This window comes from Saccopteryx bilineata, chromosome 1 (assembly GCF_036850765.1).
Source record: "Saccopteryx bilineata isolate mSacBil1 chromosome 1, mSacBil1_pri_phased_curated, whole genome shotgun sequence".
Classification (NCBI taxonomy): domain Eukaryota; kingdom Metazoa; phylum Chordata; class Mammalia; order Chiroptera; family Emballonuridae; genus Saccopteryx; species Saccopteryx bilineata.
Genome location: NC_089490.1, coordinates 261,185,498 through 261,207,325, shown reverse-complemented (window position 1 = coordinate 261,207,325; position 21,828 = coordinate 261,185,498). Strand labels below are relative to the sequence as shown.

At 41.9% G+C, this 21,828-nt stretch overlaps 1 protein-coding gene across 3 annotated transcripts in view; it reads left to right on the top strand.

Moving 5' to 3' along the window:
- The window catches only part of PIK3R1 (phosphoinositide-3-kinase regulatory subunit 1), an 88,607-nt gene that overhangs the window by 51,070 nt on the left and 15,709 nt on the right, over window positions 1-21,828 (top strand). For 2 of the 3 annotated variants that reach the window (XM_066241982.1, XM_066241983.1), the window contains exons 3-7: window positions 8,606-8,698; window positions 9,102-9,176; window positions 15,161-15,292; window positions 16,120-16,321; window positions 16,511-16,590. In XM_066241982.1, the coding sequence (XP_066098079.1) occupies window positions 8,606-8,698; window positions 9,102-9,176; window positions 15,161-15,292; window positions 16,120-16,321; window positions 16,511-16,590 (582 nt within the window). Of the gene's footprint in view, window positions 1-3,633; window positions 3,683-8,605; window positions 8,699-9,101; window positions 9,177-15,160; window positions 15,293-16,119; window positions 16,322-16,510; window positions 16,591-21,828 lie in introns of all 3 variants that reach the window. The other variant, XM_066241984.1, reaches the window with a different exon arrangement.

Here is a 21,828-nt window from a genome sequence, read left to right as displayed (position 1 = left end):
TTCAGTGCATGAGAAGTGCTGGCAGTAGTACTAGTACTGGTAGTAATAATTTGATCAGCCTTTCTAATATTTCCTATTACTCTCCTCCTCACCCTACTAAAATTTAAACAACTGAGTCCTCTTAAATGTGGCGGGAGGTAGGAAAAGCTCTGGTGTGGTCTCGGGAAAACTGGGTGATAGTCTTTGGCCTAAACTTACTGTGGGAATTTGGCAAGTTGTGGCCATGTGCTCCCTTTCCACTTGGGTACACAGATGCACAGAGCAGCAGAGCCTCTACTACTGACCTCTCTCCTTTGGTATCTAGTTGGGTATCATATCAGATCTTACTAGATTTCATAGCTAGATTCTCCGAGAGCATCAGTCACACAACCTCCCCAACACACATTCAAATGTTGGGCTATTGGGATGTGATATAAAACCGGCCCTCGAAGCCCAGGGCATTTAGGCAAAAGTATGAAGGTTAATTGTTACAATTCTGTCTCCTACCCTGATCTGGAGATTCTTTTGGTGATTGATGAACTCATCCTAAATCCTTGCTCCTCAGAAGTGTGGTCTGTGGTCTGAGGACCAGCAGCAGGGGCATCACCTGGGAAGCTTGTTGGAAATGTAAACCCCTGACCCCACCCTGATCAGCCGAAGCAGGTTATTACTATGCACATCAAGTTTGGGAAGCACTGCTCTTGGGAATGTTCTAGCAAACAGAACACGTCTACTAAATACCTTACAGAATTGGTATTTAACATTGATTTTTTTTCTAGACTAAGGCTTCTTTCCTCTTTTGGGTATAGTTTATTGATGCATTGGGCAGCTTGAGCTGCCGTGATGAAATCCCAAAGACTTGGGGCGGGGCTTAAACAACAGAAATGTGTTTGTCACAGTTCAAGGGGCTGAAAGTCTAGACAGCAGCAGCGTTGGGTTCTAGTGAGGCTCTTTGCTGGCTTGCACAGTTGTCTTCTCTCTGTGTTCTCACATAGCAAAGAGGAAAAAAAGCTCTCTGGCATCTTTAATTATAAAGGGGCTAATCCCATAATGATGGCCCCACCCTCATGAATTCATTTCAACTTAATTACTTCCAAAAGGTTTTATGTCCAAATACTATCACATTAGGAGTTGAAGTTTCAACATAGGGACTTGGTGGTAGGGCGTAATTCAGTCCATAACTGATTTCTGTAATTTACTTTGAAATGGATTAAAAAAAAAAGTAAGGGATTAATGGATAGACATGTGATAAAACAGACTAAAATGTTACCTTTGGAGTTTAGGGTGAGGATATATGGGAATTCACCGTACAGTTCTTTCAACGTTTTGGTAGTGTATGTAAAATGTCAGAGAGAGAACCCTGTTCTCTCGGTAGTTATTAGAGTGGAATCTAGTGGTTCTTTTCTCTGATTTCTATCCAGGCTTTCTTCAGACTGCCTGTTCCGCTTAGCTGGACAGATTTCCCCCTTTGGCGGTCACTCCCTCCCTCCCTCTGCACTCTCCTTGGTTGGCCAACGTCCTGCTTCCTTGCAGTGAGTAAGGTTCCAACCTAGCTGAAAACACTCCTTTCTGGTCTCCAGTTTCCCCAGTAATATCTTTATGTCCAGTGCCTCTCTGCCCTCTTCTGATTGGAGGATCCTTTAATTCTTACGATATTTGGCTTCTCAAGTTACATTGGAAGACTCTGCTTAATTAGTTGTAGGCATTTCTAACATTCTATTTTATACATTTGCCTGAAATCGAGTATCAAATATAAATGTGAGAGAAGAGAGTGCCTCCACAGGTTCACCCTGAGCCGTGAGGGGGGTAGCAAAGCTCACCCGGAGCCCCTGCCTTCCTCTGGTTACTAAGGGGGCTTCCACTGCGTTCTCTTTATGGTGGTAATTATCTGCATTTCTGAATGTTTTTATTGTGAGAGAGAATGGTACCAACTGCACCAAATCGTACCGACTTGCTTATTTGGTAGGAATAAAACTGGGTAGCTTTACTTAACACACCAGAAAGTACTATGGCTACTGGTGGGGGTCAAGCATCAAATACCTGCATGTCACGTAACACCCTTATCACGGTTACTTTTTAAATTGGCAAGAAATTTTGGAAAACTTATTACAGGTGTCTTTCCTTGAATGGGACTTGTAGATTCCTGGAGAGAAGGAGGTGCAAGCTGAACTCAGAGTCACTAAAGAACTTTGTTACATTGACCGAACGACTTAATTTCTCCAAGTCTCAGTTTCCTCACCTTGACCTTGGGGATAATAAAGACTAATATGCCTTTGAACTGCTATGGGTAATAAATGAATGCATATCTATAAAATACTATCGGGGTATGGCTCCTAATTGATGTTCAGTAATAACTTATGTATTCAACACATGATCCTGCATACTGTGTGTATGTCTTGTGATTTTTCCTTCTTTCCCTTTGGGGGCCTCTTAGTCACCTTTCCTGTGGGATCTTTCTAAGCCAACAGACCAAAAGACTAACTTCCCTTACAAATCTTTAGCCTCTTAAATTCCACAGACTCAACTATAAATTACTTTCCTGGTGTGGAGGGGGGGGGGGGTCCTTTCTTTCTCATTCTTCTGCCCAGCATTTTAATTTGCTATCCACTATAAATGGTAATCTTTAAATCAGACTCCAATTTAGGTGATAAGAATCACACTTAATTAGGCTGTCCTGTCAAAGATTCAGTGTAATCTTGCATTGCAGTTGTCTCTTAATTCTGAGGCTTTAGCTGAGGCTGTCAGAAGCAAAGCTTGGAATGTCTGCTTATGTTTAGTAAGATCTTTGCCTGCTATTTGTTTCCTGTACTAGTCTGTTGTCTAGAAAGAAAACTAAATGGGCAGAGGAGCTCAGATTCCCTTCATTTGTTTTTAAACTGTGGAGTAGAAGAGATAAGTGGGAGAAGATGAACTTACTTTTGGAGTTTAGGGTGAGGATATGTGGGAATTCACCGCACACAGTTCTTTCGGTACAGTTCTTAAAGGTACTGAAGATTAATTAGTTTAGGGTATCTGAAAGTATTTGCAAACTTCTTTAAATCTGTTTACAACCCCTAATTCCTTTTTAATAACTATCTCTGGAAATAACGTATGTGACTGAAGATATAGATATTTTCACCTCTATTCTTCTTACCTCTACTTTTAGTTGCCCATTTTTTTCCCTCCTCCTTACAAAAAAGCTCATTTTCACCAAGTTCAGTATCATTCTAACTTCATTTTTCTTTTATATTTGGACAACTGCAGTACAGTAACGCAAATAGATTAGTGTAATAGTCCTTATGGGGAAAAAGTGCAATCGGTTAAAAATAATGTGATATTTTAAATAGGACTTCTGAAAACATATTGAGTATGTTTATGTAGAGAAAGAAAATCAAAATGCAAGTGTCTGCCCTCTCAAATAATCTTTCAGTTTGCCACCTTTAAAAAGTATTGAGAATTATTTGTGTTAATAATAATAGTTGTTGCTCTTAAATGTACCATCGTAATAGGGTATTTTAAATATCTGTTAATAATAATGAAAAAGATCACATGAGTAGTTTTAAGTTAATCTTAGGTACCCATTAGTTGTGCTTCCTACATACTGGGTGCTATGCCTACCATGTTGATTTATATTATTCAATCATTATTACACTAATAATTATTCCCATTTTACAGATGAAGAAACTGGGGTTCAAGTTAATTAACCTGCCCAAGATTACATTCAGTAAGTGACATAAACAGGACTAAAATCCAAGTCTCTTTGGCTTTAAACCTGTGCTCTTAATAATTTCTCTACTTCTGATTAAACAGGTGTGCTCCAAAATTAAGGAACTCATAATTGTTTGTTTGTTTTTTGGAGGGGGGTTGCTGTAGTAGCTTAGCCAGCATTTGTTATGGCTTTGCCCATAGAGGTTAAGAAGTTTAAACTTTCAGGGTATTAAATCATTATAGGCATAAAGTATGAACATTGTTATAAAGTTATTTTATTTAAGGAAAGTATTCGGATTTGTTAGATTTATGCCCACCATAATGCACATATTTCATTTGAAATAGATGGTTTCAGGCAGACAGAAATCAAATTTTGATTTACCAACAGTTATTAGACAACCATCTTGATTTAATATTGACCTGCACTTTGCATATACACTTTCTTTTCTGTGTATTTGTATTAGATTTTAAAAGGTAAGTGGCATTCTTTCATACAGTTCCAAGCTGCTTCCATCAATAATGAAATACTTGGCTTGGGCCGTCTCTGGAGTCCCAGAACTTCAGCTTAAACTTTCCATTTGTCCCTGCCAGGCACTGAGTCTAAAATATCTTTTTTTATGGAGAACGCCTCCAAAAGGTGCGGCCGTGTGCCGGTTTCATCTTGCACTTTGTAGCGGTGTTGGCATCGTTTAATGCAAGGAATGCCGCTGTCTCTCCCACACACTGCTGGTGCCCAAGGACTGTTCAGACCTGTCCATGTTAGTGGTTTTGGAAGGGCCTGAGTTTGGAGAGAAGGCTCTCTTCTGTTCTGAGTGAGTGGTTGTCACCAGGACCGGGGGGGGGGGGGGGGGGGGGGGGGGGCGGCGGCATAGAACTAGTGGAAAATGTAAAATTTGATGTGTCATCAAAAAATCTTTCCACAACCTAGGGCACCTAAGTTCACTGTTGAAGACTGATTCCTCTTTCTTATGAAACAGTACATCTTGGCTTCACTTTTAGACCATTCTTTTGTTCTCTTTTGTCTGCCTTTTCCTTAAGTAATACTGGTTTCTTCTGGTGAAAAAATGATTCAGCTAAGTGAAAAATTGGTATTGGGTTGAAGTAGAAGAATCTGCATTCACCAAATTCTTTAAGAGTAGGCTTAGCTCTCTGGACTTACACACCGACTACGTACCACAGGATTCACCACTAAAGAGCATTCCTCATTCGGGTATGAAAATCTGCCTGGAAGATGAAGTCTAATGAGGCCTGATGTGTAAACTTGATAAGGATCATGCTGATTTCTTTTTTGAGAGCATGATCCATCCATGTGCATGTATTTCTTAGTTCCATTATGTTTCAGTGTATTGAACTGAATGATGTGGGTCTTTCTCGTGGACTTGTCAAAGAATAACTTACCCAATTTGGCAATTCCTGGCAATTGTCATTTCCTTTTGGAATTTCGTAAAGTGAGATCTCATGGAAAAATAAATATTGACCTTGCTTGAGCATTTAATATCATTAAAGGAATAACTGCTTTTAGGATTGTTGCAATAATTAATATTTTGCTTTAAAATACTTTTTACACTTTTGATGTTAATTGATCCTGTTGCCCAAAGTAAAAGATGTGAACTTTAAAGGTTTCTGGGTAAGGCTTCACACTCCCTATATTTAAATATTTTAAAGGGGAAAAGGGTTGAATCACATATTATACTAGAAGAGAATAGGAAATCCTTGCATTGTTATTTTAAAATACTGTCTCTCCTTGTAAAACTTACCTTTTAAAATTTGCATTGCAAAACTTTGATCAGCTGTGATTATTCATATACTTAAGTAATAAAGTGTTATAAAGCTTTCTTCAATATTAAAAATTCAGTGGGAAACTCAGTCTGTTGCAAAGGAGTACTTGTAGTTCCTGCTGTGTACATCTAATTTCCTTCTTTCTGATGTATTCTGGTGTGCTGAGAAAAGTTCTTCATACCCGACAGCTGTCCCCGTGCTTCTCAGAAATGGCATATGAGTGAGACAAGTGATATTTTGTAATTTAGGGTACTGAAAGTCAACTACCTTTTTATTTTCTTTTTTCTTTTTTTTTTTTTCTTATTGCCAAAGAAACATTGAAAAAACTAAGGAAAGAAAGTTTTGGGTTTTGCTCCCCCCCTTCAAGCTTTTATATGTAGTATTTGCCAACCCAGTAATGTAACAGCTGTTGGGTGTGCAGTCCAATCCCAGTTAGGTGAAATCTTTATCACTTAATTTAACTTTCATATTTGCCTGCAGAAATGATTGTTTTGATAAGATTCTGGAAGGAGATAAGCCTTTATTAAGTAATTCCATGTTCAGTTGCCAACTTTAAAGATTTGGTTTTTGATTTGAAAAATATAATGCTTGTGTAATTTCTGAGGGAAGAGAAAGTAGACCTGGCATGTTCCTTGGAGGAGTGTTGGATGGAGATGTATGTCCATGTATTTATGACTTAATCTTTAGCTTTCTGCATCTTGGCGTACAAATTTCGGCCTGTGAGTTTGGGAGGGCTAAGGAGAGACACTACAGTGAATCCTAATTAATAACATTTCTGCCCTGTCATTTCTCTGTCTTTGTGTTTTCCTTCTGTTATATATGCTGATAGGATGGTATTTCATTTTGTTCAGTGGTGAAGGCATTTGTGGGGGAGCATGTTTTTGTGAGCTGGAGACTCTTTGAAGGCGAAGGGAAGTAGTTTATAGTTAATCAGAGGAAATGAAATGGTGTGTTTTTATTTTATAGTATTTTTTTTAATTTTGCAATGTTTTAAATTAAAAAGACTATATGAAACTTTCAAGACACTTGTATTTTAAGTGTTTCTCAAGTATAATATATTCATTCTAAGGTTTAGATTTTTGGGGATGTGATGACTGGATTTTTTTCAGGGAGTCACCCACATGAACTTGCTTATCGTAATAGCACATCTTAAGATTTATTACTAACCCGAACCAGATTACTAACTAACTCTGTTTCTGGATAGTCCAATTCTGGAGGTTTGTGGTAACACTCTGGTTTCCTAGCAAATTCTCCTTTGATCTATAGATTCAGGCAGGTAAAGGAAATATGGGAGCTCTCTCTCAACTTTCTGCATAGTGACTGTCTGGAAATACCTGTCTGGCCTTTATGAAATTGAAAGTGTGTTCCAGTGCTGTTATAGTAGCACAGAGTCATCCAGGAAACAGTGGTAAACTTTGCATGCCCCGAGTTCAGATGTCGACCCTGGTTGTGCCCAGACAGGTGGCTTTGTGGGAGGGGTCTCTGTAGCACAAAGCCAACTCAGGAATCTCTCATTAACTCTTGACAAAGTTTGCCCTCACACAGGCTCTAGGACTGTGCTTTCTAATACTGTGGTCCCTAGTTGCATACAGCTATTTCAATTTAAATGAATAAAAATTAAAAATTCAGGTTCTCAGTCTTAACAGCTACATTTTCAGTGCTCAGTAGCCACATATTTTCTATGGAAAGCACAGCTATTAGAACATTTCTATCATCACAGAAAATTCTACTGGCTGGTGCTGCTCTAGGATGTCCCCATGATTTAGTTCTTCTTTGATCCTAGGTAGTTGCATGGCTAATAGAGCCAGGTGGCAAGACCACAGGTGTTGTCTATCATATTGCAACCTAAAAGGGTCTTAGACCATAGTTTGCAAAATGATATAAAGTTATTAATTTTCTGAGGTCAAAATTTATTAATTTTATTTTACTTTTGCATCATAAATTTGTTGTCCTATGCAGACTTGCAGTATTAAAACAGTGGTCCTCATTAAAAATTTGCTTAACACGATATATGGCTAATAATAAACTTACCACTAAAATCTCATAGAAACAGAATTGTGCATATTTAGTCTTTCTTAGATAATATAAACTATTCCTACATAGGAGTACACAGTGATGAACGTTAATGTCTAAAAAGTAATTGATGGCTAATAAGCAGGTCGCACATGTAGGTATTTTCAGAAAGACTATCATTTTACCTCTGTTTTGCAGTTCGAGAAATCTGAGGTAAATATATTTAGCTCCCTCTTCTGGTTTATTATGAGAAAAAAACTTTATTCAAGATGGCTTCATATGTTTTTGGAGAATACAGTTACCAATGTAATGTTGAAGAACATTTGTATCATCCAATTAAGATTTTTTCTTTTGTATCATTATAATTATTAAAACATGTAAATAGAGCATGTAAAAATAGGTTTATGAAAGCATCACATTTCTTAAGATAGTAACTGACCAAAATAATGGAAATAAAGAAGGACTTTGACAGTGGTACATGGGACGTCACTTGGGTGTCAGGAGGCCCTGATCGTATGTGCTGGCTTCCGGGTCTGATACTGGCCCAGCCATGACATCTGTGGGGCTTGAGACAAAAGTACTGAAGGAGACCCATGTACCCCGTGTCTGAATATTTTTAAGTTATCAATCACGTTAACCAACCGTTCTCCTACCCAGACAGTTACTTCTTCATAATGACCAGGAGGCCAGATTTGAATTTAAATTTCTTGGGCTCCAAGTTCTACCCTAGAGCGTGGCTTTTCAGGGGCCTGTGCATCCAAAGTGCATACCATCCTGAGCCCCAGGCCCAAGGGCACCCACCAGGCAGAGAGGTGTGCCCTGGGGAGGATGGACCTGGGGGAGAGGTCATGAGAAGCCATCAGGGCAGGGAATTCTGGCATTCTGGCTTGCGTGTTCTGAGTGTGTCCTGGGAGAGAAGGCCATGTCTCCTTGGCCCCCAAACCACAGCCACTGCAGGAGAGGCCCAGCTGGAGGCAGTCTAGCGAGGAGCCCTCTGACGTGCAGGGTCCAGCACGCGCTCTCTCTCGCTCGGGCCTGCATTTGCTACTGTCAGAACTAAATAATTATGTTTTTATATTATTACCTTCGTTGTTGTTTGATGCATTTGATTGCCCCAAATTAAATAATCATTGGATTTTGTTTGCAGCTTTGACCCTTCCGGATCTTGCAGAGCAGTTTGCCCCTCCCGACGTTGCTCCACCTCTTCTTACCAAGCTAATAGAAGCCATCGAAAAGAAAGGTAATCTGATGGGAAGAGAAAATCAGAGAACTTGTTAGATCCTTGTTTCATGGGTGCTAGCATAAATGTTTGTCTGCACATTCGTTGAATACCTGTGTTAGACACAGTATGGGGAACACAGTCTTGGTCCGATTTCTAACTCCATATTCACATGTAGTTCTGGGTAGAAACTATTACGTTCTCCATAATTTAATAAATATAATTTACATGCTCTTTAGTGGCCAGAAGATTTTGCCAAAGTTATTGACATGCCAGATAAGATTAATGGTAGGAGTTGACTTCCAAGAATATTTGGTACACATCTAGAATAGATACTGGATGGAAACTGGAATGTCTTTCTGGCAGCAGGCTCACAGGTTCTCCAGAGAGCTGTGTTTTGCATACTCACTCTGTTTTGTCCTAGGTCTGGAATGTTCAACTCTATACAGAACACAGAGCTCCAGCAACCCAGCAGAATTACGACAGCTTCTTGATTGTGGTGAGTGTCAGGGAACTACAGATATGAATCGGAAAGACAGTTCTTACCTTTCTGTTTCAGATAAAGCGCAGAACGCTTGAACTTAACTATGCAATGTTCTAAGTCTGAAGGGAGCCCAGAAATCAAGCACAGTTCCCTCTGCCCTGTTACGGTAACAGTGCAGACCTTTGATGTTTGTCTCCTGTGCTGGGGTATGTGTGCATGCCTGCCTCTAGACATATTGGCTGTCATCAAAGCCAAGAGCCTTTGGTCCTGCTGAAGTTGCAGAGGAGAGAAACAGTCTCTTGGGGTTTCTCTGACTCTACATATCTACCATCTTTCTCTGACCTGTAGTTGGCTACGTCTAATTCATATGGATCAGTTTTTAAATATATTTATAAGTCTGTGTCATTTAACAAATGTCTCTTCTGACCTTTTCCCCTTTTCCCTTTCCCTCTATTTTTGTTCCTTTTCTTTCTGTTTCACTTTCTTCCTTTCTTGTTTGCTTGCTTTCTATTTTATTTTTTCTATTAAGGGAGAGGCAGGAGGCAGAGACAGACTCCTTGCATGCACCCTGACCGGGATCCACCCGGCAAGCCCCCTATCAGGTGATGTTCTTCCAGGTTGGGCCGCTGCTCCGTTGCTCGGCACCCGAGATATTTTAGTGCCTGAGCTGAGGCCATGGATCCATTCTCAGTGCTTGGGGCTAACTTTGCTTGAACCATTGGAGCCAGGGCTGGAGGAAGGGAAGAGAGAAGAGGGGGAGGGGGGAAGAAGCAGATAGTTACTTCTCCCATGTGCCCTGATCAGGACTCAAACGCCAGACTTCCATACATGCTGGGCTGACACTGTACCACTGAGCCAACTGGCCAGGGTCTTACTTGCTTTTTCATGCCATTTGTAACATCATGATATTGTTTTATTCCATGGTGTACTGGCAGACCAACTGGGGGGGGGGGGGGGCACTGGTTTTGTTGCGTTTGTCCATTTCTGTGATGTAAATGTTCTCACCACGATCTCATGTTATCATGAACTCCTACTTGGGCAGAATTGAACATAGTTACAGTGGCCCTTGGAAGTGGTACAACCCATCTCCTGCACGCCATTGGTTAAATGCCATTAATTAATCCAACCAAGGGGTGATTTTCTTACTTGTCCTCCCTCCTTTACAATACAGAATAAGACTGTACAAGTGTGAACGCATTTACTTGCCATCATTCCAGCAAGTCATCTTTTATATCAGCTTCTGGGATCGCTCAGATTCCCTTCAAACACTTTTTTTAAGAAAAATAATTTTCTGCCCTACATATTTTAACTGATGGGTGTTTGAACAAAAAAGAGTAAAACCCAGTTTTGGAAGAACCTCTTTCAGACATGAGTGCAAAGACTGCCCACATGATAGTGAGCAGGTGAAAATTTGAAGTGTAAGGCAGCTTCAAAATGAGGCAGCTTATGAAAATTTTTAGAAAAGATGTTTCTGGGGAAAAAAGAGATTAGATCTTTATCAGTAAATAGTTTCACTTCGAAATGCACCACCCAAATGTTTGAAGCTTAAAAAATTTTTTTTAAACTTTTTTTTCCTTTGTACATGGAAATCAGTCTTACACTTACACAGGGTAGGTCCTCTTTTCCCCTGTCTCCTGTCTCACCCACAGAGTAGACCATTAGAAGTTGAGTGCCGTGAAATTCTATGTGATACACCTATTTTTATTTATTTTTAACAGCTTTACTATGGTGTTAAGGAAACCCTGAAGTTTTGTCCTTAGCCAATAGAACTAGTGATACATGTTTTGGTCAGAAAATCGGTCAAGTAGAACATATTAAAAGTCACAGGAAATGTTTAGACATCAGAGACTGAAGAAATGGGAGTTATTTGAGACATAGTGGTTGAATTTTTAAATGTGACCAAACACAGAATGATGCAGTTTAGCTTTTTTTAAAAAAACTCTTCACACCACCTGTGAGATGGAATAAATAACCAAAATGCACGTCAACAATATATTTTGACAGACAGATTTCCTTCCCCATTTGAGATCAAAACACAACGTAGAACACTGAGTTCATTTGGATTCTGTACTATAAAAGTGAATTTTGTGGCCAAAAAAGGAGTAAACATTATTTAAATTTAGGAGTTGATTCTCCACAACTGTTTGCAGCTTGAGGATTTTTCAGTTCATAAAAATATTATAGTATCCTGGAAGAAGCTCAGAGATAAGTCACTTACACTAAACAAAACAATAAAGGAAAACAAATGTATCTTTTTAACCAACCCAGTGAATTACCAGAGTCTGAAAAGGAGAGACAGGAAGACAACAGCCCACTTGTATTACCACCTACTGAGTTTTTATTTCATCCACACTTTGACCTTGAGATGTATTTGTTACTGCCGGTGGCAAAGCTCTGACTTGCACCCAAATTATTCTGACTTCAGAAGTCCTTATGCCCCCCCCCACTATATTGTCCTAAAATGAATTCTTTCTTTCTTGTCTCATTTGAATTTTAATGATGTGAATTTTTTCCTGATGATTATGGCTTTCATTAACCTGAATTAGGCTTTTTCTTTCAAAGTTCTCATCAAAAACTTTTTTTGTTGCCCTGGCCGGTTGGCTCAGTGGTAGAGCGTCGGCCTGGTGTGCAGAAGTCCTGGGTTCGATTCCCGGCCAGGGCACACAGGAGAAGCGCCCATCTGCTTCTCCACCCCCCCCCCTTCCTTCCTCTCTGTCTCTCTCTTCCCCTCCCGCAGCCAAGGCTCCATTGGAGCAAAGATGGCCCGGGCACTGGGGATGGCTCCTTCGCCTCTGCCCCAGGCGCTAGAGTGGCTCTGGTCGCGACAGAGCGACGCCCCGGAGGGGCAGAGCATCGCCCCCTGGTGGGCAGAGCATCGCCTCTGGGGGACGTGCCGGGTGGATCCCGGTTGGGCGCATGCGGGAGTCTGTCTGACTATCTCTCCCCGTTTCCAGCTTCAGAAAAATACAAAAAACAAACAAACAAAAAAAAAACAACTTTTTTTGTTAACTAGGCTTACCGTGATGATGTCACAATATGGACAAATAGATTTTGTGGTATACCTGAATCTACTATAATGTTATGTCAGTTATATCGCAGTTTTGTTTTTTGAAAAATCAGGCCTTTTCAGCCTCAACACTATTGGCATTTTAGTGGGGATGATCTTCTTTGCAGGGGGCTGTGCTGTGCATGATAGGATGGTTAGCAGCATCCGTGGCCTTTACCCAGTGGATGTCATCATCCCCCAGTTGTGACAAAAGTGTCTCCAGACATTGCCAGGTGTCTGGTGGGGAGAAGTGGGACAGCTCAGCCACAGAGAGAGATCAGTTGAGGATAAGGTGCCATTCCAGTGGGAGGAGGGGTGACGCACTGGTGCGTTTACTGGTTACTCATCATGAGTAGACTCAGTGAGAAGTGGGGTGAAGAGGATGTGACAGCCCCCAACTTGTATCTACAGAGTGTATAGCTCTCCCCTGGCTAGCTTCAGAAGTTATAGATCACTCTTGAAAGAGCTTTAATGCAAAAAAAGAGACATAGGACAGAAGTCAGAAACTCCAAGAAACTTTAGAAGTCACGTTAAAGAGAGGTAGAACGCTAGTGGAATTTGACATAAGGCGGTGACCTCCTTTAAGGACTTAGTCAAAGACTGGAAGTAAGGCTCTTTCATTCAAAGACTGGGAAGGCTCTTTGGGTTACACCTCCAGTGTTAATGTTAACTCACCAGAGCCCTGCTCTAAGGACTTTTCTTAGTTCAATCCAAACATTGTACAGATACATTCTCTGTGCTGGGCTTGCCACTTGGGGAATCAGGAGGAGCAGTTTAGAGCCATAGTCTGTGCCCTTGTACTCTCAGTCTGGTAGGGAGACAGCCACCAGATACTGCCCGGGGAGTGTGACGTAGAGAGACGGCTGGCTGCACAGAGAAGGCAGCGGAGACCCTGCCCGATGGCGGCGGGGCCTGTGGAATATTCAGTGTCTTCATGTGTACACCACAGCACCCAATGGTTCGTCACATTTTCTTAGGATAAACAAATTAGGTAATATTAATTTGCTAGCAAAGAGACTATTAGTAAATGAAGCATCTGGAGGGATGGGAGGAGGGCAACAGCTTGCCCAGTCAGTGGCTACAGAATGTTCCTAGAGTGACACTCACGCACAGTTTTGCTTGACAGTTCGTCCACCAGTAAGTTGCATTACTTTCGGGGTAGATTCTTTATGCAAAGTCCTAGTATCACCTTTCCTGCGCTTGTTAGAGATGTGATGTCTCATGTTAGTTCTTTGTAGAGCATGTAAATGATTTGACTCTCTACCATTTTAAGTTTAATAATTCTTTTAGTCAAACTAACCTATCAACATTTTTCTGAGACAAACTTTTCTGAGCTTTATGGTCTTTCGTAAAATCTACCTTAATTAATTGGGCAAGTTTCAACTATGATCAGAATGTGTCCCAGGAACTTTGATAGCTTCAGGCCCAACCTGGAATGATTTCTCTTGGCTCACGGTACCCAAAATGACCTCCTCCTCCTCATGTTCAAACAACTGGGAATAAACGTTGACTCTCCTTCTGTCTCAGTCCCCAGCCTCATCCAGTCAGTCACTACGTTATGTTAGTTCTTGATAATGTCTCACACATATCTAGCTGAATTTGCATTCAGATTACCAAAAGTGTTATCTTCACTTTGAGCAGCTCTGCTTTCCAACTTACTTTTAACACCACAATTAATAAAGCTGCTTAAAAATGTAACATTTTGTGCATGTGCTCACCCCTTCTCCACTGAGTCTCCACGTAACTTCCCTCATGTCACTAATGTGCGTCCTGCAGCAGCGGCCAGATGCCTCTTGTTTCCAAATGGCCATTGCTGTCCCCAGTGTCCCCTCTTCCTGCCCAGCACTGTGCCTTCTTGTGTCTCAAGCACTCTGACGGCGACTTGGATGTGTTATCACTCCATGGCTGAATTGCCGGACCTCTTTTCCCGCTGACAGGTTTGCTGGGCAGATTTGCTCATCTTACCTGACTGTTCAGAGCCCATGTTAGATTAGTTATGCCCTAATCATGATAGCCAGCCAGAATTCGGGGGAAATGTTCTAAAGATACTCAAGTTATTTTTATGGGTATTCTTCAGTTTGCTAGTATTCTGTAATATCTTACTGTCTAATTGGTTACTCTGTTGGGTTAAATTTATATTAATTCTGAGATGTAGTATTTAGCAACTCAGATTTTAGGAAACCTGTGGGTTTGCACATTTCACATTTTCCTGCTGAAGTTTTAGGAAACATTTACTACATGATTAGCCCCTCAAGGCAGCACCCCTACTATCAGGATAAAACTCCTTTCCAGAAGGTATTTGGAAATGTTTTGGGGACTACTTAGTGTGCTTGAGCTGCCATAAACAAAATTTCACAGACTGGGTGGCTTAAAGAAGCCTATTTTTTCACACTTCTTGAGGCTGAAAATCCCATATCAAGGGACTTCTGTTTTTTTCTGAGACCCCTCCCTGGCTTACAGATGGCTGCCTATCGCTGTGTCCCCAACATGGCATTTACTCTGTGTGTGTGCCCCTGGTATCTGTGTGTGTGTGTCTAAATTACCTCTGCTTATAAGGATACCAGTTAGATGTAATTAGGGCCCATCCTACTGGCCTCATTTTAACGGAAAACCTCTTTAAAGGCCCTGGCTCCAAATATAGTCCCATTTTAAGGTCCCGGGAGTTAGGGCTTCAACGTGTAAATTGTGGGGTACAATAAATTTTTGTTACCCCAAAGTCCGGTCACATGCTTCTGGCATCATGGGCAAAGGCCATCATGCTTAAATGCCTACTGTGTTGGGGGCAGACCTAAACAAAGCAAAATTGTTCTATTTGAAATGCCAGGAGCAAGCCCTGGGAGAGACGTGTATTCATCCGCATTTCACATGTCACATCTAAGCCAGACATTCAGAAAATTGGCCCAACCAATGTATAAAATGTCTGAAGTGTTTTTTTTAAATGTTTCTATCATAGATGCTGCCTCCTTGGACTTGGAAACAGTTGATGTTCAAGTGTTAGCAGACGCTTTCAAACGCTATCTCTTGGACCTGCCAAATCCTGTCATTCCAGTAGCTGTTTACAATGAAATGACTTCTTTAGCCCAAGGTTTGTTTTCTCTTCTGAACCTCATTGAACACATATTGAGATGTGGATGTGCTTGTAAAGTCTTCATATGAAGAAATAATTTTTAGAAATATTGGTAGGAATCGTTCCTCCTACCCTGACCCTACCTCACCCACCACACCCTGATGCATCCCACACCCTCAGCCTCCATCAGTGTAATTTCCCTTCATCAATAGGGCATCGAATAGAAGCCCCAGATTCTCCTTTATTGAGGAAAATTGTCCACCTGTAGAAATGGCAAAGTGTTCACCTTAATTAACAAAGTTCATTGCATCAGCAAAGGCCACAGTGTTCAAAGTAACATCACTGGGTTCGGGGAACCGGGTCTGGGACCCAGTGACTGGAGATGTTCTTATCTTCTTCAAGTGGCCATTACAGAAGTGTTGAGGAAAGAGGGCTCACAGTTTTAGGAGCTAAGGCTCAGTTAAAGTGCTTTGGGGACAGGAAATTGTGGTTTGTAACCTTCAAAGTTAAAACCTGTGATACTTATCTGATGTTCCTCCAAATTAGCCAATCACACTTGCAGCTGCTCAATAGAGGGCAGATTTCTGCCAGCACACCCTGAACCTCTTGTGGTTTATACACCAAGAGTTTCTTCTTGTGTTTCCATTTGACTTGAGATTTCTACTTTCTCACAATGCCTTTTCTAATCAGAAGAACAAATGAACTGTCTGCTTCTTCTGATGACTTGGTTTTAAATGACTCCTCCTTCTACAGCTAGAATAGATATTTTGTAGGTGTTTATTCACGGATACCTAGAAACAGTCTCATTTTTCTTTTCTTTTCTTTTTTCTTTTTTTAACTTGCAGAAGTACAAAGCTCCGAAGACTATATCCAGCTGTTGAAGAAGCTCATTAGGTCACCCAGCATACCTCATCAGTATTGGCTTACACTTCAGTATTTGCTCAAACATTTCTTCAAGCTCTCCCAAAGCTCCAGCAAAAATCTTTTGACTGCAAGAGTGCTCGCGGAACTTTTCAGCCCTCTTCTCTTCAGATTCCCAGCAGCCAGGTAGGTGAGAGAAGAGAAACACGTGTCTTTGGGTGAGGAGGGTAGTCCTAGGTTGATTGGCTAGTGCACTTACTCTGAAGACAGTAGTTCCCAGGGGCCCTGTATATGTTTACACTGGAGTGTGTGTGAATGAAAGCAAGTTTGTTGTTTAGGGAAAAGGTTTCTGATAGAACTCTCTTGTTTTTGTAGCTCTGAGAATTCTGAACACCTCATAAAAGTTATAGAAATTTTAATCTCAACGGAATGGAACGAACGACAGCCTGCACCAGGTAATGACCTTTGAAGGTTCAAAATTCTCTTGTTTGGTTTTTAGAGCCTGAAAAATGGTGGCTTTAGACTTCATCTGAAATAACATAAGTTTCTTGTAGAATCAAGAACCATAATAACACGTGTTCTTGTGATTAAAGAAAAAATAACTGAGTGGTAGCGTGTATGGTAAATGTTATCCATATTTCAGTATTTGTGGATTTTAAATGATCTTGGTTTTAGATGAGGCTTGCTGGGAGAGCTCTCTGTTCCCTTCAACTTTTATGCTTCTAGTTTTGCATAAATTATGGAGCTCATTTTAGTTGTTGACATTTTTGTTTGTCTTTCTAATATTTAGAAAGCAGGGGATTTATAATTACTATATAATTTTAAAGTATTTGGGAATGTGTTTTTTGGAAGCAAGTATGCTGAGAAATGTCTGTCAAAATAAACATTTTCAATAATGCAAGCAGTATGAAAGCAGGGTGTTCACTGCAGCAAGTTAGAGCAAGCCAGACACTTCTTTGAAAGCAGGCTTGCATTCAATTAGCTATTTAACAAAGCAGGAAATGTAGACTGTGTTAGCAGTGGATTTAATTTAAACTGATGTATTTTTCTTCTACTGTGGAAAGTCTAAACAACCTTTCTTTGCTATATATACTGGTTAAAAGCTGGTCATTTAGAATAGTGATTAAGGTCCTGGAAGTGAAGTTTCAGGACCAGTAAAAGGTGTTGCTTGTCATCTTAATTTATGCCTAGATTTTAACGAAACATCACAGGTAGCTCGTGTAGATCACCAAATTCATCTCTGAATGGGCAGACGGGGAGCCCGGCTGTCAGTGTCATGCAGGGCGGGTCAAGGGTGTGCTCTTTGAGGTGTCCCGTTGCCGGGGGTAGTTGTTTGCATTTGGATGGAGCAGATTGAGAGAGGCAGGGGCCTATGCTTAAAAGCTACCTGTAGGATTGGGCTGAAACGAGGCAGGTACTGGACAGGGCTTCTGTGGACAGGCCCAAAATCTGGTCTGCAGAGGTGAGAGAGACAGCAGGAGTGGTACGCAAGGCACGTGGTGTGCTCCCGTCACAGCAGGAAGGGTGTTCCACAGGCAGACCCCGAATTAGAGGCACACTGCGTCAGGGATGTCCGTCAACAAGGACAGCCTGGGAATAAAGCCCAGGGGCTGGCCCGGAGATTGCATCTCCTGTGACTGCTTGGGTCATTTGTTAATAGGTTTTAGAGCTCTGTGTTAGTGCTCAGAAAAGCTGCCTTTGCGCTCAGTGGGAAAGAGTTCAGTGATGTGTTAGAAGTACCCTGTGATAAGGGGTTGGGGCAGGAACAAGGCACGTGGGCCAGTCATTGATGGCCTTCCCTAAACTATCGCATGAGTGGGGAAGGAAGAGGATGAGCAAGAACTAAGCTGATCCCTGGGCCAAAGGCTGAGCTAGTCTTTCAGTTCCTCCTGCAGACCCCTGGGAGAGCGGGCCCTGATGGCAGGAAAGGGCTTGGCGGTGGCCCTGGTCTTCCCAAGGGTCCCCCTCTGGAGAGGTGGGGCACAGAAGCTAAATGCCAGCCAGGGTGTGACAGATACCCTCAAATGAATTTATCACATGGAGCGTTTGAGAATTTGCACTACATGGAGTCTGGTAGGATCAGTGGTGGAGTTCAGTGAGTCTGACTGATGTAAACTGGTTAAACATCGTCAGTTCCTGCCTAATTCTACCAAAGGAGATTCACCTGCAGCTGTTTTCATAACGGAGACTTAGAGCTAATACGTCATAGACCCTACCCACATTCTGCTATTGTATAAGAACTTCATGTGTCCTTTTCAAAGGCACATTCATCCCATCAGCTCTGCTGAGGAATGATAAATAAAGCCTTGAATATTTGCTAGACTATCCCAGAATACATACAGCCTCTTCCAAAAAAAGTGAATCCAAGTCATTTTAAACCCTGGTTTGAGCCATTTTCCCCTTTGTGTGATTGCTCTTAGTTGTTCTGGAAGTTGCCTAGACCCTTTGGGGTTAAACAGACGCTTCAGTGTCTCTCACTTGTGAAAAGACACTATGCATCTCAGGAAACGCCTCATCCGGAACACTCTGTTCCAGAGTGGCTCCCGTGCCAGTGATTGGCAGGAGGCCCTGGGATGAAGAAGTGATTTCTTGGGCCAGGTAGGAATGTGGCGTTTGCGTAGAGTCCTCCTTCGTTGGCCCAGCACGTGCTAGCACCGGAGAGCTTAGGAAGTACAACACCCATGCATCTCCATAAACGGTCATCCATCATTCATTTGCAGTAACTTTTATTGAGAATAAAAATAAACTCACATGAACGCTATTTGTAGGGAGGGGTAGCAGGACTATTTTGGAGCAGAGAGACACCTTTGCTAGCTTTTACCAGGCAGAACCTGAATGAATGGGCAACACCGATGATGTCTGAGGCAGAGTGTCAGTCTGAATGGGACCCCTCGGCACATGGTGTCTTAATTAAACACTAGGTCGAAGGGCATGTGCTGTAAGTACAAAAAGAATTTTAGGGACGTGATTGGTACCTTTTTAGGGTAACTGAATAGATAAAAAAAAAAAAGCTCAGGAAAAATAAGACTCTAAATGGGCTTTGCCTAGTAGGTGGTACAGTTTGTAAAGGGGAAGGAGAAATAGGATTTCAGTTCAAGAAGTTTCAAAGATTTATTCAAGATAAATTGCCAAGTACAAAAATAATGGCTTGATATTTTTATCATATTTTAAAGAGCAAGAAACACTTTCAGCGACAGCATTATGAAAAGCATCACTTTAGAGAGTTGAAAGCACTGCCTGGCTCTTCATGTGCCCACAGAAAAAGTAAGGCCAGCAGAGGTTAGGGGTTTCACCCGGTGTCCCCCAGCCCACGTGTGCGGGAGCACGGTCTGCAGGAGGACTCCGGTTCGCTGCTCCACCGGCCGCCCCTGGGCTAGGTTTGCGGAACCTTCCTGAGCACTGGTGCTGCTTTTAGTGTCCAGTCAGAAGTCCTCCGGAGTCTCCAGCAAGTGAGAAAGGAAAACTAGGTGAAGTGTGCTCCTCTGGGTGGTAGATGGTAAAGAGCCACACGCAGTTTCTGTCACCTTTGGGATAAGACGGGGCCCCCGTAACACTCCCTCTGTTGGTCGTGCAGTGGGAGGAGCCATGTGAGTCCAGTAGAACTGGGTTTGAATTTCAGCTCTTGCTACTTGCTTGCCAAGTTTGTTATCAAGTAACTAAGCCTTTCCAAACCATTTCCCGGTCTTTGAAACTGGAATCACGCTTCTGTCCTGGGGTGGTTGCGAGAACTAAATGAGGTGCCAGATACTGAAGCTCATGACCTGTTTACAGTGTGACTCTTCTGTCTGTTGCATCAACTCCCATTGGTAGGGCCTGGCCAGAGCGGGCCGCAGGCTGCGGCACTCACCAACTCCGTCCTTCCTGGTGAGCTCCGTCTGAACCCTGGCAGGCTGTTCTCCCAGCAGCCCCGGTTCCCAGCCAGCAGAGACAGGCCCTGAGAGCCTGTAAGGAGGGGGTTTAATGCAAATGTGAGAGAGACACTCACTGGGCAGTTGCTACCTTGTGGTACGTGCTTGGAGAGAGGAAGGTGCCCTTCTGGGATGCCCTTTCTCTGTGTGGCATGGTGAGTGTAGGGGCCGGGATTTTAGTTCCAGCTCCTCTGCCATTTTGCCCAGGTGCCTTTGCACAGTGTACAGAGCAGCTGGACGGTTGGATGGCACTTCGTCAGTGCCCAGGTGGCCCCCTCCTCATGTGCAGGCTGCTGACCCAGTCTGTGTGTTTCTGTCCGAAGCCCCTTGTCCTCTTACACGTAGCATTATCTGCTCAGCCACATTTCTTAGGGACAAAGCCAGTTCGCCTTCTGAGCTCTTCCTAGCATGAAACAGGGCACAGGATGATAATCGGCCAAATGAATTGCTTTTTCATCTTTGATAAACGTCCCAACCTTCAAAAAGCTTTCAGATACCAACTCATAAAGTGCTTCCAGCAAAGCTTCTCCCCTTATGGAGGGAAACTAGGGTTTGAGGGGTTCAGCACAGAGTAAGTGCTGTTCTCTTTGTTACTAAAAGTCTTCACCATATTTCAAACTGAACAGCAGGTTTTCTTAAAGCATTGTAGTGTGTTTACTCTGCTAATACTTAGGTAGCTAAAGTAGATTGCTATAGGGCAACTAAGGTGAAAACAGGACTGTTTTAACATGGGGTACCTTCGAATGAAACCCATTATAAGTGTATTTACATATTTCAGGTTTCATGGATACATTCAGAAATATTAATGTAGCATAAATGAAGTCTGATAGTGCACCTTCAAGTCCAGAGGGGAAAATAAACGACTCTTTCTCCCCCCTGCCTTTCTACACCTGTCAGAGTTAATTTTTAACCACTGGCGCATTGCAAAACATTCATCCTAAAGAGCCTGATTCATAAATCTTGTTTTAAATGTTATGGGATTGCTTTTCAAGCAAGACTAAAGCAAGCGCTAAGGTAGAGGGAAATGACTTTCAAAGAGTTTTACTTTTCTATGATTTATTTTTTTTTGAGTTTAAAATGTGGTCTGACATTAGAGGGTTGTTTTAAAGGTGAGAAAATCTTGAAAAAAAGTGCACACGTACATTTTAGATGGGTTGGGATAAACAGAGGGAAGCCATACAGGGTTATGTATCGAAATATAGGAAGTTTTGTTTGTGCTCTGAAAAAGAGACATGTTCCAGGGTACATATATTGTTGGAGTATCACTTGGCTTTACCTCTGTGGTGAAAGGGACAGAGTCTGAAAGGGAAGTGAGGGGCAGGAGTTCTTTACACCATTAAGCAGTGGGCACACCTTTTCACATATTTTGTAGATCATGTCAGTTTTGTGCACATGTAAACCTGAGCTTATTTAGAAATTCAGATGGACACTTTTCTTAGTGTGCAGGGTCATGAAGAGAGCTGGATGTGGAGTAATGAATTTGCATCATCCTGAAGAGCCCGTCTGTCCTATGTTGTCTTAAGTTAAAATTATAAAGGGAGGCGTTCACTTTAACCCTTAAACGATGATTTAGGTTCATTTTTTTCTCACTTTTTTTTTTTTTTGAAGTGGCCCTTTGTTTGGAAGTGATAGTCCACCCAAACATGTAAGAAGTTGTGCAAGATGAAAAGTGGTTGTGAACGTTCACTGTTCGGTGGCGATTTGTGCATGTGAACTCAGTGTTCAGTCTATGCCTTTAAAACATTTTAGTGATTTAAGGCAGTGGTCCCCAACCCCCGGGCCGCA